Source organism: Nicotiana sylvestris, chromosome 10 (assembly GCF_000393655.2).
Source record: "Nicotiana sylvestris chromosome 10, ASM39365v2, whole genome shotgun sequence".
NCBI lineage: Eukaryota > Viridiplantae > Streptophyta > Magnoliopsida > Solanales > Solanaceae > Nicotiana > Nicotiana sylvestris.
Window position 1 is genome coordinate 121612908 of NC_091066.1, and position 17807 is coordinate 121630714.

General features: G+C 37.6%; 2 protein-coding genes across 2 annotated transcripts; both read right to left on the reverse strand.

Annotated features, from left to right (window-relative positions):
* Window positions 1–1634: 1634 nt before the first annotated feature.
* LOC138879883 (uncharacterized) lies at window positions 1635–5783 on the reverse strand. Its single transcript, XM_070159525.1, has 3 exons — window positions 5318–5783; window positions 1782–1882; window positions 1635–1664 (listed from the first exon to the last, which is right to left on the reverse strand). The coding sequence occupies exons 1-3, from the start codon at window positions 5781–5783 to the stop codon at window positions 1635–1637; spliced, it is 597 nt and encodes a 198-aa protein (XP_070015626.1).
* A 10906-nt stretch (window positions 5784–16689) lies between these two features.
* Window positions 16690–17472, reverse strand: LOC138879884 (uncharacterized). Its single transcript, XM_070159526.1, has one exon. The coding sequence runs from the start codon at window positions 17470–17472 to the stop codon at window positions 16690–16692; it is 783 nt and encodes a 260-aa protein (XP_070015627.1).
* Between the last annotated feature and the right edge of the window lie 335 nt (window positions 17473–17807).

The window sequence follows — 17807 nt, forward strand, 5'->3', positions numbered from 1 at the left end:
GGTTCTCGTTCCCCAGCAGAGTCGCCAGAGCTGTCACACCTCCTTTTTCAAACACCCCGGAAGGGCATAAGGGAGTTTTTTCCAATTAAGTGACAATCGAAACGGAATTATTTTAATTAAAATTCATAGTTGTCGCTTGGGATAGTTTATTGGTGTCCCAAGTCACCAGTTCAAATCCCGAATCGAGGAAATATTGACTCTGTATTACAGTCCGTGAATACAAAAATCCAGGTAAGGAATTCTATTAACCCGGGAGAAAGTGTTAGGCATTCCCGGATTCTGTGGTTCTAGCATGGTCGCTCAACTGTTATAATTGGCCTATTATCTGACTTTAAAACACTTTTAAAACTATGTTCCTTTTAACTTTAAACCGCTTTTAATTATTTTAAGGAAAATTTCAACGTTATTTGAATCACGTCTTTGGACCGCGCCGTATGAAATGCACCCATAGTCCGAGACACATTTTATTTAACGTTGTTAAGATTTGGATTTGGGTCACATGAAATGCGCACCCGAGTTTAGGAAAGTAATATTATTAAAATAACGCGCCTAAAGTAACTAGGCGCTTTTAACTTTGCGAGGGCCATTAAAAATTTGCTAAATGGCATACCTCAAGTTCGAAAAATTTTAAGGGATATAATTAAGTGAGGGCCACACATTTGGGATTATATTTGGCGCGGCGCACCTCAATTCCATATAAAAGGATTTTCAAACTAAAGTTGGGGAGCCATAGACTATTGGTGTTACTAATATGGCTTGCCTCCACTGACTATGATAATTGAAGGTGGCTTAAACAAAACTGTAACATACTCTCCAAATTGACGCCTAGATCCAGGTCCTCAAATTAAGAGGTTGTCTAAAGGCGATGGACCTCTTTTCAATTTAAAATGATCCCACTGCTCAGGCCCAAAATAGGTTCGTGTCTTTGAGGAAACAAGAGGATACGTGAACAAACTAAAGTTCGAATCTCCTGGCATACATTCCGTATTGGAAAATCAAACGAGATATCCACATCAAATCCAATAATGCAATTTACATATTCCCTCAGATTCGAAACAAATTAAGCTAAACCAAACCTCAAGGACTTCCAAATGGACAATTTAGCATTAAAATTAACTGAAAATATGCTCATAGCTACAACATGATTCTTCAGTACATTACTTGACCCTTAAGATCATTGGCACATCAGATGATTCACTACAAAATCCCAACAGCCTTGAACCCTTACACTTAAACAGATTCGAATCCAAAGATAAAATGAAACACAACAATGATGATGAATTACTATACATGATGACTAACGAAGGAGCACATGAGAAAATTGAATGCAGTCCAACAATTATTTAAGAAATATACAGTAGCTATCAATATTGTGGACCCTTTTTCTTTTTAATCACAATTGCAATGCTTCAAAAATCCAAGAACACATTCAGGCGAACTGATGGATGTTTACATGAGCCATTGAATATGACTAAACTAATGTCAAACCAAAGAATGACTCAATATTAATTTCAGCAAGACCAATTACAATTATCAGACTACTTCCACACGTGTAGATACCAAAACTATTTTTTAGTCGCACAACAGTCCCGATTCAATTACAAGTGAAGCTATCTACTTAACATACAAATTATCTAAACAGTATAGCATGCTTGAATAGAAATCTAAAGTGAAACAGAATAGAATAAAGGACAGTTGAAATGGGACTTTCAAATCATTCTTTCTCATTTTTTATTCTTCAAATCCAACATTTCAATAATCAATAGTTTTACAATGCGTACCTGATGATAGCAAAGAAACACCGAAGAAAATGGAAGATCAGCAGTTAGCAGAAACAGGAAGGAACAGCCCAGTTTTAACCCAAGAAAAACAGCTATTAACCCTAGATAATTCAATGAAACAGTATATGGACTGAAAAATTTGAACAACACTTTCGGAACCCAATTCAAACCATTCTTCAATAACGAAGAGAATCAGAAACTGTTTCAAAATATCAAAACCTCTAAACTCACAGATGGTTTCAGCCAATTCGAGATTGAAAACCAGAAAATAGAAATCAATGAAACAGAAATTTCCAGTTTTTTTTCAGTATTTTCAGAGTTATTTTTCTTTGTATTTTTAAGTTTTAGCCTCTCTCTTCTGTGTCTATCTCTGTGTGTTCTCCTTCTTCTGAATTTCAGCCCCCTTAAATGGGTATCTAATTAGTGCATTTTCCACTACAACTTATCTTTTCATTTTTAAATTATCCACTCAATTTAGTGCCTTTAGTTAATTTAGTAATGCAATTTCTACCCTACCATTATTAGAAGCTTCTTAATTAGTGACCACTTCCATTAAACTTATACTAATCAGTTGATTATTATACACATTCAACCAAATTATTGAACTAATCTCAGTTATTCTGCCTAAGTGATTAAACGAGATACCATTTCAAAGTCTACTGATATCCTAATTATATGAAACACATCAACAAAACCAATCTAAAACAGTGAACAGAAATAGTTTATACCAGAGTACTGATCGAATTTTAATTGAAATTGGCCAAAGAAAAATGAGAAAAGGGAAATGACCATTGGAATAAAATTAATCAAACAAACACAGAAAGATGCAAAAACTTACCGATTAAACTAGAAAAACTTGGTACCCTGATTTTCCGATTCCATCGCCAAATAATGTTAGTCAGTTGTTCTTTGTCAAAACAAGTGAGTAACATTATTTTGTGACGAACTCGGCTCTAAAATTATCATCAGTCTTGAGTTTAGGTTTGGCTCTTGGATTTAAGATTCGAGCATATTGAGCCCCATTTGAAGAAAACTGGTCATGGATTAGGGAAGAGGGGGGTCTACGGTGTGAATTTTGGGTTGTTTGGGCCACCGAAACCGCCGTGAGGCAATTTCCGGTAGGCAGAGGGAGGTGGTGTGAGGCGGTGAGAAACAGGGGTGTCTCTATGGTATGTGAGAGACGATGAGGGGGTTTCTGAGGGGGTAGGGGTTTGGGTATATTAAACTAGCGAATTAATTTGGGCCGTTGGATAATTGGAATCCAACGGCTCAGATTAGCTCATTAAATGAAACGGGGTCATTTTGGTTTCATGGGGGCGGACCAGTTCAGGGGCGGGTCAGGGGCGGGTAACGGAAATGGGGCGAAGTTATGGTCATTGGATGCAGATGAATGGACAGTTGAGATTTATTGAAATCGAAACGACGTAGTTCTGTCCCTATACTACGTCGTTTCGATGGTCTCAGAGACTGGAAGTTTGGACGGGGTATGGGGCATATTTTTTGGGCTGGGTTAATTGATTTGGGCCTGAGATTTAAATTAAAACACAGCCCAACAGATTCTCTTCTTCTTTTATTTCTTTTTCCTTCTCCATTTTTCAAAAATTAAAACTAAAATCTTAAGTTAAATTATAAAACCAAATCATCCTATCAAAATACTAATTAACTCTAAATAATAATTGTCACAAATAATTAATGCCAAATTAAAAGAAAATCACAAAATTTTGACATTAAACATAAAAATGCAAAATACGTTATTTTTGGGATTTTTTCATTTTTGCAAAAAAACAATTTACTTAATTAATCTAAAAATGTAAAACTAAATTCTAAATACAGATGCTATATTTTTGTATTTTCAATGCATTAATAAAATTAAATATGCATAAAATATGCAAACACTCAGGCAAATTGCACAGTAATTCCTAATTTTAGCAAATAAAAAAAATCTAATTTTGGGAATTCTTTTTGGAGTAATTCTTGTGAGGCAAAAATCACATGCTCACACCCGTATTTTATTCCAAATTGACCACTTTCAATGAAACTCGTTTTCTTTAATCCGTGTACCCCTTTATCCTTCATAACACTTATTTATCGCTTGTTATAAATAGCGTAAGTACGTAAACGTCAAGATGATCTCATCCTCGAGTCTACGTCGGTTAAGTAAAAGCGAAATTTTAATGTACGAAAACGTGAGATGTAACATCCTTCCCCCCTTAAAAACATTCGTCCTCGAATGTTCAACTCCACGTGATCTATATAACTTCGGCAAGGTCGTCTCTACAATAACACCACTACCAACTCTCCCTGTAGAAGCTTAATAACCCAATGACACACAGGGTCATAATTATGAATAATGACAATGGCCTCACATGACCAATGACAATAACCAACACAAGAATTTATACACATACCTTTTATTATGACGTCTCAGTCGGACCATCTTCTGGAGGAGTAAATAAGTAGGGATATCTAGACTTCATGTTTTCCTCGGCCTCCCAAGTCATCTTCCAAATCGTTATTTCTACAAAGTACTTTCACGAAGGCTACCTCCTTATTCCGCAGCTTGCGTATCTGTCGGTCTATGACGGCAACCAGAACTTTCTCTTATGATAAGTCTTCTATAATTTGTACATCATTCGTGGGAACCCCTCGGGTAGGATCGCCAATGCACTTTTGTAACATAGATACGTGAAAAACTGGATGGATAGACTCCAGTTCCGAGGGCAATTCTAACTCATAAGCTACTCGGCCCACTCTCCGAATGATCCTATAAGGCCTAATATATCGTGGGTTAAGTTTGCCTTTCTTGCCAAAACTCATCGCACACTTCATAGGTGACACCTATAAGAATACCCAGTCATCAACCCCAAACTCTACATCTTGATGCCGCACGTCAAAATATGACTTGTCACGACTCTGAGCTGTCAATAGTCGATCCCGAATAAGCTTTACTTTTTCTATGGCTTGCTGAACTAGGTCTGGCCCATGTAATTTAGATTATTCAACATCGAACCACCCTACAGGCGACCTACACCTTCGTCCGCAAAGAGCTTCGTATGGAGCCATCTAAATGCTAGAATGGTAGCTATTATTATACGCGAACTCAATAAGCTACAGATGATCATCCCAGCTACCTTTGAAGTCTATTACACGAGCTCGTAACATATCCTCCAGTGCCTGAATAGTATGCTTAGCCTGTCCGTCTGTCTAGGGATGAAATGTTGTACTAAGACTTACTTGAGTCCCCAATCCTTTTTTGAAGGACCTCCAAAAGTTAGCTATAAATTGAGCTCCTCTATCTGAGATAATAGCTATAGGGACACCATGCAATCATACTTTCTCCTTAATATAAAGCCTTGCATAATCCTCTAAGGAATATGTAGTTCTAACGGGACAAAAATGGGATGACTTTGTAAGCCTATCAACAATTACCCATATCGAATCGAACTTACATTGGGTACGAGGTAAGCCTATGATGAAATCTATATTGATTACTTCCCATTTCCAAGTCGGAATCTCCAAAGCCTGCAATAGTCCACCGGGTTTTTGATGCTCAATCTTAATCTGCTGATAGTTAGGACACTCGGCAACAAATTCTGCTATATCCATTTTCATTCTGTCCCACCAATACACCTCCCTAATATCATGATACATCTTTGTTGCCCCTGGATGGATAGAATAACGAGAATAGTGAGTTTCTCCCAAAACCTGCAGACGTAGCCCTGCAATATTAGGTACACATAATCGTCTTTGATATGTGAGGACCCCATCTTCTGTAATTTTAAACGGCGTCTCCTTCTGAAGGGTGGTATCCCTATAATAAACTAACACAGGATCCTTGTACTGGCATTCATTTACTTCAGTTAATAAAAAGGATGTTGTCGTATCCTGAAGAGTAATTTCAATGTCACCTGAGTCTAGTAATCGAACTACTAGACTAGCTAGCTGATGAACCCCATGGGCTATTCCCCTCTTTTCTGTCTGTAAATATGACAGGCTACACATAGATCTAGAACTGAGGGCATCGGCAACCACGTTCGCCTTCCCCGGATGGTATAAAATATCAACATCATAGTCTTTAAGTAGCTCCAACCATCTCCTTTGACGAAGATTCAATTCCTTTTGCTTGAAGATGTACTGGAGGCTCTTATGATCTGTATAGATATCAACATGAATGCCATACAAGTAGTTACTCCACATCTTTAGTTCATGAATCACCGCAGCTAACTCTAAATCATGGGTCGAGCAGTTCTTCTCGTGCTTTCTTTGTTGTCTAGAAGCATAAGCCACAACCTTAACATGCTGCATCAGCACACAACCCAATCCAATGCCTGAAGCGTCGCAATAGATAACATAACCATCGATCCTTCTAGAAGCGTTAGAACCGGTGCTGAAGTTAACTTGTCCTCTAAGGCCTATAAAACTCTGTTCGCAAGCGTTGGTCCATTGAAAACTAACTCCCTTCTGAGTTAACTTACATGGTTATCCTAATCTTGTATAATTCAGGAAATTTCCCTCTTCGGAGGCCCAAACTTCATCTTTTATTCCTCACAATTGCGCTATTATCCTATCATTAGGGCAACATTTCATCTATTCTAAACGTTATTAGTCTTAGACTCCTTTGGGTTTATTTGGGTATACTGAGCCTTCTATAACTTAGAGGAATCATCAACTCTCTTATGAACTTATTCCCAAGGACCTATCCATTCTTGTCACCTTTTTACTCATCTTTTCTTATCTTTCCTCCTGCCTTCCTAGAACCTTGTCGCTCTAACATACTTTAGCTTGCGACTGTTGCGCCCCCTTTTTCTCGCGAAATCAAGTTTATGACATTTTGGTTCAGACAACTCTTCCTTTTAGAAAGAGGGTTTTCATTTTTTGAAGAGTCGCCACCTAACGATTTAAGGTGTGTTTGGGCACCTATAGGGTTTATTTATAACTACGTTTGGTAACTAGAGACCGGATAAGGGCTTGAAATTATCCTAAGGGGAAGGTGTTAGGCACCCCTCTGGATCCACTAGTGTGGTTCCCGGCCAAACAGTTTTTGTGAATTTGTACAATTAGCAAATAAACATGTATGGCTCAAATAGTAGGGGATTTAAGTTTAAATATACCGGTGTTTGAAAAACAATTAATGAAAAGCAAGATTTTTGAAAAGAATTCCAATCTATGCATATTTGGGAATGTAAGGGGGTATCCTAGGTTTGTTTATAATATGGATCACGTCAATGCATTACCCGGTATGACACTCCTCAAAGAGGGGCTACACGTGGTATTAACGCACTGGTCATCATATCCATATCTACCCTTTCCCACCTCGTAAAGGTAATTGAAGCGAGGGTTGGTCTCGACCCCTATTGCATGTTGTTACCCGTCCATTCCTATCAGCCCTGGAGGAATTTAGGACTCTTATCGTATAAAAAGGGGGTTCTAGGCAGACTCTCAAGTTTAAAAGTAAATTACTAAGGCGACATATAATAAACAAGTAGAACTTTAATTAAGGGGAGCATGGAAGACAAATGAAAGGCTCAGATATACCTCCACACACAGTACACATAAACAACATGACTCATACACAATTAAGGTCTAAATTCATATCCTAAGCATGGTATCTAAGTGATAACAGTAGAGTCAGATTTATTACATAACTCAGAGAGGAACTTCTAATTAGACTTGCCTACTGATTTAAACATGATGACAATTAAACATTAATCACAAAGACGGTTCTGGTTTTATTTTAAAGTTTATTACCTAAGGCTTGCCTAGGTGTAAAATAATATGCAGCAGTTACCAGAATTATTAAACAGTTTAGAAGCTATTCTACCTAAAGCATGTTGTTCTAAATATTGCAAAGACATGCAGGGATTGTGACCAGTTTCACTTAAGCAGGATAATCAAACATGAGACTGTTTTATGTCCTCTTTCATGCATCAGTAGTTTAACTAGGTGTGACTGAGAGAGTGTGAACGAGATCCTAATACAGGGTATGCACATATGAAAATGCAGAATGATTCCAGGATATGCAGAATTCTTAAAGCATGATTTCTAAATGCCCAAAAAGTTACAGCATGATTTCAAGATGTATAGGAGCAACAATTTATGTTGATGTTGTTATTTGGCCTAAAGCAGGATTTCTAAGTGGTAAATTTTTTTTCAAATGAGATGCTGGAACAGTAAACCTAAGAACATGCTATCTAATGCATAACATGCTTTGAATGTGTTGGTCTTACACATGGATTCTAATACACATATAGGAAATGGAAATATAAGGCATGGTTTCTACCCATTGATTTTGATAGCATATATAACTACCCTCTCCTTTTTACTAGCTAACCCCAATATTCGTTTACAACAGATTATTACAAACCAATAATGAAATGAATTACATAAGTAGAAAAGAAAAAATATGAAGTTACACTATTGAAAGCCTGAAAACAGACCCAGATTTCCAGCACCTCAAATGCCAAGATTGTTTCATAGCCTTTCTCATATCCGGGTGTATCAGAGTTCCCTAAGGACCTCAAGGAATCCCGGGCAGTGCTCACACCCAGATTTTATAGCCCAACCAGAGTAAGTGCTGTATGGAAAGGCTAGCTTTTGTGTGTCCAAGTTCAGAGAGAGCTCAAGGGTCCCAAGGCAAGGCTCACACAAAAGGGGAAGAACTTAGTGGTCTAAGAGTAGAGTCAGAGTGCTTGACATAGTTTTGAGAAGATTTAAGTAGGAAAATAGTTTGAAAAAGAGACTTGTTTGAAATAGTTTTGTAAAACAACAGGGGGAGTTATTTAATAAAATGGTTTTGAAAAAGAGATAAGAGTAACAAGCAACAGTCCAAACACAGCACCCAAAACAGGTTCACACATAACCAAGGAACATAGGACCAAGGCAGGTTCAGCAATCACAAGCAGGGGTAGTTGGATTAGGGGACACATAAGTAAACACACAGTTGCAGGAGCATTTAAATATAGAATCGGCAATATGCTAAGGGGTTAGAGAACTTCAGATTTAACACAGAATCATGTAACTTAAGGATAGCCAACTATTTTGCACAGAGAGGTTCATGCCAGAAATCAGAGAAATATAAGTAAGGAAGGGCCACATTGGGGTATATTGGGAGGGGGAATAACCTTTTTTAAACATGATGAGTCTAAGGGAGGGGAGATATTCAGAAGCATGATGATGAAGTGATGAAGTAAACATATTAATTTCAAGTTGAACAACAGATCCATAATTGAAAACATACTAGAAACAGGATGAAATAAAGCAGTAAAAGAAACATATTGTTTTGAAACTTGAATTGAAATCAGAACATACTAGTAAAGAAGATAGTAAACACAAAGTGAGGTACAAGAGACTAGAATAATTAGCCTTGGCTTGCAGCCAACTAACTTAAAACAATAGCAAGTAACCAGAGAAAAGAGAGCAGAAGAATGTTTTTTCCTTTGGTATGAGAGAGAGTTTTGAACTAATGTGTTTGTGTCTGTAATGTAAAGAGAAGAGGGTATATATAATAGTTTGAAAGTCAGGTCAATAAGGCAAGAATCAATTATCCAGCAATTATAGAACTACAGAATAAAATAAGAAACAAAAATCAGCCAAGTCTCCTTTAATTAAGGGAGTAATTTACCAACGGTAAAGACAAATAAGGAAAGAGATCACATAAGACTGGAACATAGCACATAAGAAAATATTTTGAGGCATAGTAAGTATAGAACAAGTAATTAGGCTAGGTTCAGAAAATCTAATTAATGAAAGTACTTAAGAACCAACTAACAGCATAGTCGACCGAAAATAAGGCAAGAAAACATCTTTGATGTTGAAAAATCAGCAAGGAAATCATCACAAAAGATTAGTGATGAGCATCAATTAGGAATTCAAATAGGAGTAGTGATGATTAAGGGAAATTAACACATATTGCTGTAAATAAACGAAATATTCACAGTATAGGCAAGAGGGAATAAATCATAAACCCTAATAAGCATACTCAAGTAAAAATCTCATAAAGTCAAGAATTCAGCTAGAAAAGAAATAGTACTGACTAGAGGAATTAGCACAAATTCTTTTAATAAATAGAATAAACATAGTGTGGGCGGAAGAAGCAAAATTACATACCCTAATGAGCATAATAGGGTAAAAATAATTGAAACATAGAACATATTCATGAATAACGGACATGCGAGCAAATTAAACGAACAAATAAACAAGGACAGTTCTCAGAACCCAGGATTAAGACCAAAATAATTAGGTTTTCAACATGATAAATCAGATGAAAGGGAAAAACTTAAGGAACTGTTTAAACATAGTAAGAATCATAGAATAATACCAAAAAATCAGAGGGAAAGTCGTTTTGAGAAGGGGTTAAGAAACCCTAGTTTGAAGATGAAAAGATGTTTTTGAAATAATTTGGAGAGATTCTTAAGAAAACAGTAAAGATAACTCAGAAAACTCTTAGATCTGTTACAGATCTAAGATGCCAAGAGATAAAATTAGGGTTTGAGAGAGAGATAACCCAGATATGGAGAGATTCCGACTTAGAAGCCATGGATCTAGCCGGAAAAAAGAAAGATCTTACACGGACAGCCATGGACCGCCTGAGAATGACTTAGAAACCATGCGAGTGGACCGTCTTCTGTTTCCTTTGAGGACCTCAAGGAAGCAACAAATGGCATAGGAAGAGAGCCATAGAGGCTAGGGGTGGTGATCGAACCTCCATTGTTACCGGCGAGCCAACGGCCGGTGAGAGGAGCTAGGTTTAGCAGAGAGGATTTTAAGAGAGGTTAGAGATGTAATGGCAGAGAGGGTGAGAGCAAATGAGAGGATGGGAATGAGGGTTTGGGGGGTAGTCTTTAGGTTAATTATGGTATGGGGGGATCTGGACCGTTGATTAGAATTGATCAACGGTCCAGATTGGACCAGGAATTGAGAAGGGTAGAATTTAGGTTTGGGCCTGGGTATTGGGTTGATTTAATTGGGGTTTTGGGGTAGTTTAGTTGGGTTATAATCGAAATAAAATGGGGCTATTTGTTAAATACCTAATTAAATTGAATAAAATAATTTATAAACTGGCTAATAATTATACAAAATGAATAATATGCATAGAAAAATAGTTTAAAATGATTACTTAGTATTTAAAAATACAAATGCTTAATTTTCGGTCAATAAATGATATAAAATCATATGATTGGGCTATAATTGCAAAGTTATTGAAATTATAGCCAAAATATGTCAATTTGGCTAATTATGAAATAATTCGGTTTACATAGGACCATACATAATAAATTAGATCAATAGATGCTTTTGAAATCATTTCTAATGTAATTTTGTAATTATTTATTGGGAATAAAATGCTAGATAAATTAATAAAAATTTAAAAAAAATTATATAAAATTACCAATTGTTATTAATGCATGATTTTGAAGGTATATATGCAATTTTAAAATATTTTGGGGAAAAATTGGGTATCAACAGCGACCTACACATATCTATTTATACTTATTCGCAACCTTTCTTCAACCTGCTTACACCATAGATTTTCTTATGTTATTCCGGAACATCAAGCAAGATACCACATAGCACTTTGGTCAAAGATGCTTAGAAGAGAAGAAAATTTCGTTAAAAGTTTCTTGTAATAACCTGCCAAAAGAAGCTGCGAACCTTCATCAGTATTGTGGGTCTAGGCAAAGTCTTCACTACCTTAGTCTCTTGTGTATCCACTCGGATGTCTTTACCCGAAATAATATTCCCAAGGAAAGTTACAGAGTTCAACCAGAATTTATATTTTAGGAAAATTTTGCATACAACTTCCCTTCTTGTAGAATTCTGAGCACAATACGCAGATGATCTGCATGCTCAGCCTCTGAATGAGAATATACCAATATATCATCAATAAATACAATTACGAATAGATCTAAAAAAAGGCCTGAACACACGGTTCATCAAATCCATGAATACTGTTGGGCCATTGGTCAGACCAAACGACATAACCCAAAACTCAAAGTGCCCATATCTAGTCCTGAATGTAGTCTTCGGAATATCTTCATCCTTAACCCTTACCTGATGGTACCCAGACCTCAAGTCTATCTTTGGAAAACACTTGGCACCTTGTAGCTGATCAAATAGATCATCAATTCTCGGGAGCGGGTACTTATTCTTGATCGTCACCTTATTTAGTTGCATATAATCAATACACATTCGTAAGGAACCATCTTTCTTTCTCATAAACAACATAGGTGCTCCCCGTGGTGACGTACTAGGTCTGATAAAACCTTTTTCAATCAAGTCCCATAGTTGTTCCTTTAACCTTTTTCAGCTCTGCGGGGGCTATTCTATAGGGGTATAGATATTGGATGAGTATCTGGTAGTAGGTCGATGACAAACTCAATTTATCGCTCTGGCAGAAGACCCGGAAGCTCATCAGGAAAAATATCGGGAAACTCATTCACCACAGGGATGGACTAAATGGTTGGTAACTCTACTTCCATATCCTGAACCCAAACTAAATGATAAATACAACCCTTATTAATCATCTTCCGTACCATCTCCTTTGGCGAAGATTCAATTCCTTTTGTTTGAAGATGTACTGGAGGCTCTTATGATCCATATAGATATCAACATGAATGCCATACAAGTAGTGACTCCACATCTTTAGTGCATGAACCACCACAGCTAACTCTAAATCGTAGGTCGAGCAGTTCTTCTCGTGCTTTCTTAGTTGTCTAGAAGCATAAGCCACAACCTTACCATGCTGCATCAGCACACAACCCAATCCAGTGCTTGAAGCGTCGCAATAGATAACATAACCATCGGTCCCTTCTAGAAGCGTTATAACTGGTGCTGAAGTTAACATGTCCTCTAAGTCCTGGTAAACTCCGTTCGCAAGCATTGGTCCATTGAAAACTAACTCCCTTCTGAGTTAACTTACATGGTTATCCTAATCCTGTATAATTCAGGAAATTTCCCTCTTCGGAGGCCCAAACTTCATCTTTTATTCCTCACAATTGCGCCAGTATCCTATTATTAGGGCAACATTTCATCTATTCTAAACGTTATTAGTCTTAGACTCATTTGGGTTTATTCGGGCTATACTGAGCCTTCTATAACTTAGAGGAATCATCAACTCTCTTATGAACTTATTCCCAAGAACCTATCCATTCTTGTCACCTTTTTACTCATCTTTTCTTATCCTTCCTCCTGCCTTCCTAGAACCTTGTCGCTCTACCATACTTTAGCTTGCGACTGTCGCGCCCCCTTTTTCTCGCGAAATCAAGTTTATGACATTTTGGTTCGGACAACTCTTCCTTTTAGAAAGGGGGTTTTCATTTTTGAAGAGTCGCTACCTAACGATTTAAGGTGCGTTTGGGCACCTATAAGGTTTATTTATAACTACGTTTGGTAACTAGAGATCGGGTAAGGGCTTGAAATTATCCTAAGGGGAAGGTGTTAGGCACCCCTTTGGATCCACTAGTGTGGTTCCCGGCCAAACAGTTTTTGTGAATTTGTACAATTAGCAAATAAACAAGTATGGCTCAAATAGTAGGGGATTTAAGTTTAAATACACAGGTGTTTGAAAAACAATTAATGAAAAGCAAGATTTTTGAAAAGAATTACAATCTAAGCATATTTGGGAATGTAAGGGGGTATCCTAGGTTTGTTTATAATATGGATCAGTTCAATGCAGTACCCGGTATGACACTCCTCAAAGAGGGGCTACATGTGGTATTAACGCACCGGTCATCATATCCATATCTAAAACAGGCTCTCCTGGGGACTGAAATTAAACCATCATTAACCTACACTTGATGTTAGCATAACAAAAGGCCAACCAATCCATACCCATTATAATATCAAGTTCTACCCAACCGAACACCACGTACCTTATCCTTATTTATTATCATGTCTATCATGGGCCATTACAGCGACATCCATATGTATAAGTAATAATATTAAGACTTAACTTTCATAACTAATTTAGAAAAAAAGGGTTTATATACATAGGGGTCGACTAAGTCGTAGGCATATCATACCCAAAACTATATACAAGATAGTGTCTGCAAAACCTCTAAGTAGGCATAGCCATAATATATACAAGTCGGGATGAGGCTCCCAACATCCTCATAAAACAACCAAACATAATTAGAACCCTGACTTGGTAACATTTCAAGAAGTGGTGGAACTCATCAACCAAAAACCGACACTTGGAGAAAGTCTATAATAGAGGGTCCTTGCCTCGTCCTATATAAGAACCTCGATCGGACACACTTCAATGCGGAATCTTCATGTCCTTGTTAGTTACCTTCCTCCTCTTGGCCCGACTACTATCTTCTTCCTCTGCGTATCCCATAACATACACTGACGAACCTTGATTGACAGACTCCCAAGATCGTGGACTATCCGGAACCTCAGAAGAGCTGGTGTCCTCAAATACCTTGACATAGTTTTGAGCCTGAGGGAATCTCGACTGTGCCAATCCATGCACTACTCCCCTCATACCCTGATCAACGGGCTGTGAAACTAAGGGCCCTGGTGAGGTCGGAACTCCTCTCACCCATCTGCTGCCGGAGTGGTCGAAACAACTCGAATGGATGGCTCATATGGATCCTCCTCAATAGAACCCATGATCTCTGAAGGGTCTGAATCCATAGTATAACTTATCTCTCTTTTTAACACCTTCATAGCCTTCTGACCTGTGCTAGCGACTGTAGTCTTTATAGGCATCGCTAAAAATGTAACACATCGTTAGGAATACGAATGCTTATATTGCATGATCTAAGATAAGAAGAGAGGATAACATCCTATATGTCTTGTAGACTCCTATCTATAAGTGTGGTGCACAACACACCCATAAATAAGACTCTACTAGACATGGTATGTAGACAACCCTAGGACAAAACTGCTCTGATACTACTTTTGTCACGACCCAAACCGATGAGTCGTGATGGGTGCCTGACTTCTACATGTCAAACACCCCTAAGCATGCGTCTAAGATATGAACCTGAATAACATTTGCTACATTACGAAAATAACATACGTGAGAAACCTGCCATCAAGGCATATGTACGTATACAGACAAAATACAGTGGGCGAGCCGGTAAGGCTGCTATAGACAACTATACATCCATAACTGAAAGTCGTCAAGGCCATATGCAACCCAACTAGACATACTGTCTACAGACCTCTAATGGAATCATAATTGTACAAAGACGGGACTAAGTCACGTCATACCCATATACATATATATATATACATAAATGTATCATGTATATATATATATATACACAAACGTATCATACCAAACTCAAAAGCAGCTCTGGATCAAGTGGAGCACGCCAACTTTCGCTGATCAGGGATCCTAAGAAGGGGACCGTCAGCTTGCCTACCTGCACCTGCGGGCATGAAACGTAGGCCCCATGAAATAGGGCATCAGTACAAAAAATATATTGAGTATGTAAGGCATGAAAATAAGTACGTAAAAGACATAGATGAAACATGGAATACAGAAATACCTTTAAATCTGAATAACTCTGTAATTTTTGAAACATTTATAATATCATGCACATGCGTATAAATGTCATGCCATGAATAGGTATGGTGTACATAATATCATCAAGTCACTGAGGGCATCTCATCATATCATCTCGGCCACTGTGGACAACATCATCAACATATACTTGATCAGGTGGTGGTACGTATATAACGCCATAACCTCTTCCCATATCCCATATACATATACATACATATATACACGTATATAACACCGTTTGAATCATATTCCAGTCACTATGGACAACATCATCATCATATACCAACTGATCAGGTGGTGGTACGTATATAACATCGTAACCTTTCCCATATCCCATATACATATATTTACATATTTACGCGTATATAACATCATCTGGTCATGGGTAAAAGCATATGTATAAATGAGTGAAATGCATGAAAAATACATAATAATCTTGATATTCCTTCTGGATAAACTTTTCCAACTGCGTATTATTCTGAGACCCATGAACAGAAGATAATAATAATTCTCATGGGGAATCAAGAATATAGACATCCCTAATATCTCTATAAATAGTGTAGTTTATGGAAACTGTGTATTTGCTCGTTTCTTCAGTATAATTTGGACAATGCCAAAAGAAAGAAGGGAGGGCCTTAACATACCTGTTCCCGGAATTGTTTGAACGAATTGAAGTTTCTACTTCTCTGAAATATGTTGAACGAAATTTGTGGTGCTTCTTTTGAAATTTCAGTCGAAATTCTTGAATTTGCTAAGTAATTGAATTGTTTGGACGAAATATTTGTTGTTTTCCATGTTTTTGATTTCAAGCCAAGCTAATTTAGGCAAGAATGGACGAAAAGTTTTCTGTTTCTACGTTCTTTGTTTCAAACTAAAAGCAGATTATTGTTTTAGGTTCTTTTACCAAGAAATGACATCAAGCCTTCATGGATAATGGTTAAGGCTTACAAGATTCAAGTCTTATATAAGACTTTAAGTTTTGGACTCTTTAAACTTAAGACACATATACATATATTCATGAGTCATTCTTCCCAATTAGTGGCCTTGTGCCACTTTTTTTTTTTGTAATTGATGAAATTTTGTCCGCTTATTAGTTAACTGGGTAATGTTCTGTTACCCGGTAATTAATCAATTACCCGCATAATTTAAAAATTACCACAAATTACTTAAAATTCTATATATTTTTATAATACTTCATATATATTTTATATATTATACTACCATGGTCATATGGTACCTTGCATGGTACCAGTTCATAATTATCGGGTATTGTCGCTCAACCCGCATTTTATTCCAAATTGGCCACTTCCAACGAAACTCGTTTTCGTTAATCAGTGTACCCTTTTATCCTTCATAACACATATTTATCGCTTGTTATAAATAGCGTAAGTACGTTTACGTCAAGATAATCTCATCCCCGAGTCTACGTCGGTTAACTAAAAGCAAAATTTTAGCGTACGAAAACACGAGATGTAACGCATTCATATGGGGACCACACACTCCTGCGTGCACTTCATTCATGATTCTTCCGGCCTCTTGGGCGTCCATACATCTTAAAAGGTTCAGATCTGGAGTCCTTTTGTACAAAACCTCACCACTCAAGAAGAAACCACTGGTAAGCCTTCTAATGGTTCTCTTTTGGTCTCCACTAGCTTGCTCGGGATATTCTTTTGTTTTCAAAAATCTATTGATATCATGATAACATGGCTGAACATTTGGTTCCACCTCAACCGTAATGCAATAACCATGCCTTTCTCGAATTTTGATTTCCAACGGGTTAATGTGGACATTGCCTGGATATGGCAACATCAAGGCCAAAGTAGCGAGTGCATCGGATAACTCATTGTGAAACCAAGGAATGTACCTGAACTCAACTGACTTGAACCGCTTGCTAAGATCTTCCACATGTTGCCTATATAGAATAAGCTTGACATCCCAAGTTTCCCAGTCACCCTGAGCTTGTCGGATAATCAAGTCTGAATCTCTCATGATTAATAATTCTTCCACCTCTTGGTTGATTGCCATGTTCATACCCATAATGCAGGCTTCATACTCGACAGTGTTGTTGGTGCAGAAAAACTGAAGCCGGGCTGTGGCCGGATAGTGCTGACCAGTGGATGAGATCAAGATTGGCCCTATCCCCACATATTTTGCGTTCACAGCTCCATCGAAGAACATTTTCCAAGCATTGGTGTCTTCTGATCCACTAAAGCTTGAGCTTCCATTGTCGTGCGGGTGACATAGACTATGTCAAACTCGGTGAGTAGGATTTTCCATATTGCTAACCTCCCCATGGGCATCGGCTTTTGGAATATGTACTTCAAAGGATCCAACCTGGTGATGAGATAGGTGGTACAGGCCAACATGTAATGCCTAAGCTTCTAAGCGACCCATGTTAGGGCACAGCAAGTCCATTCCAAAAAAGTGTACTTGGCTTCGTAACTAGTGAATTTCTTGTTCAAATAGTATATTGCATGTTCTTTCTTCCCGGTCTCATCATGTTGCCCGAGAAC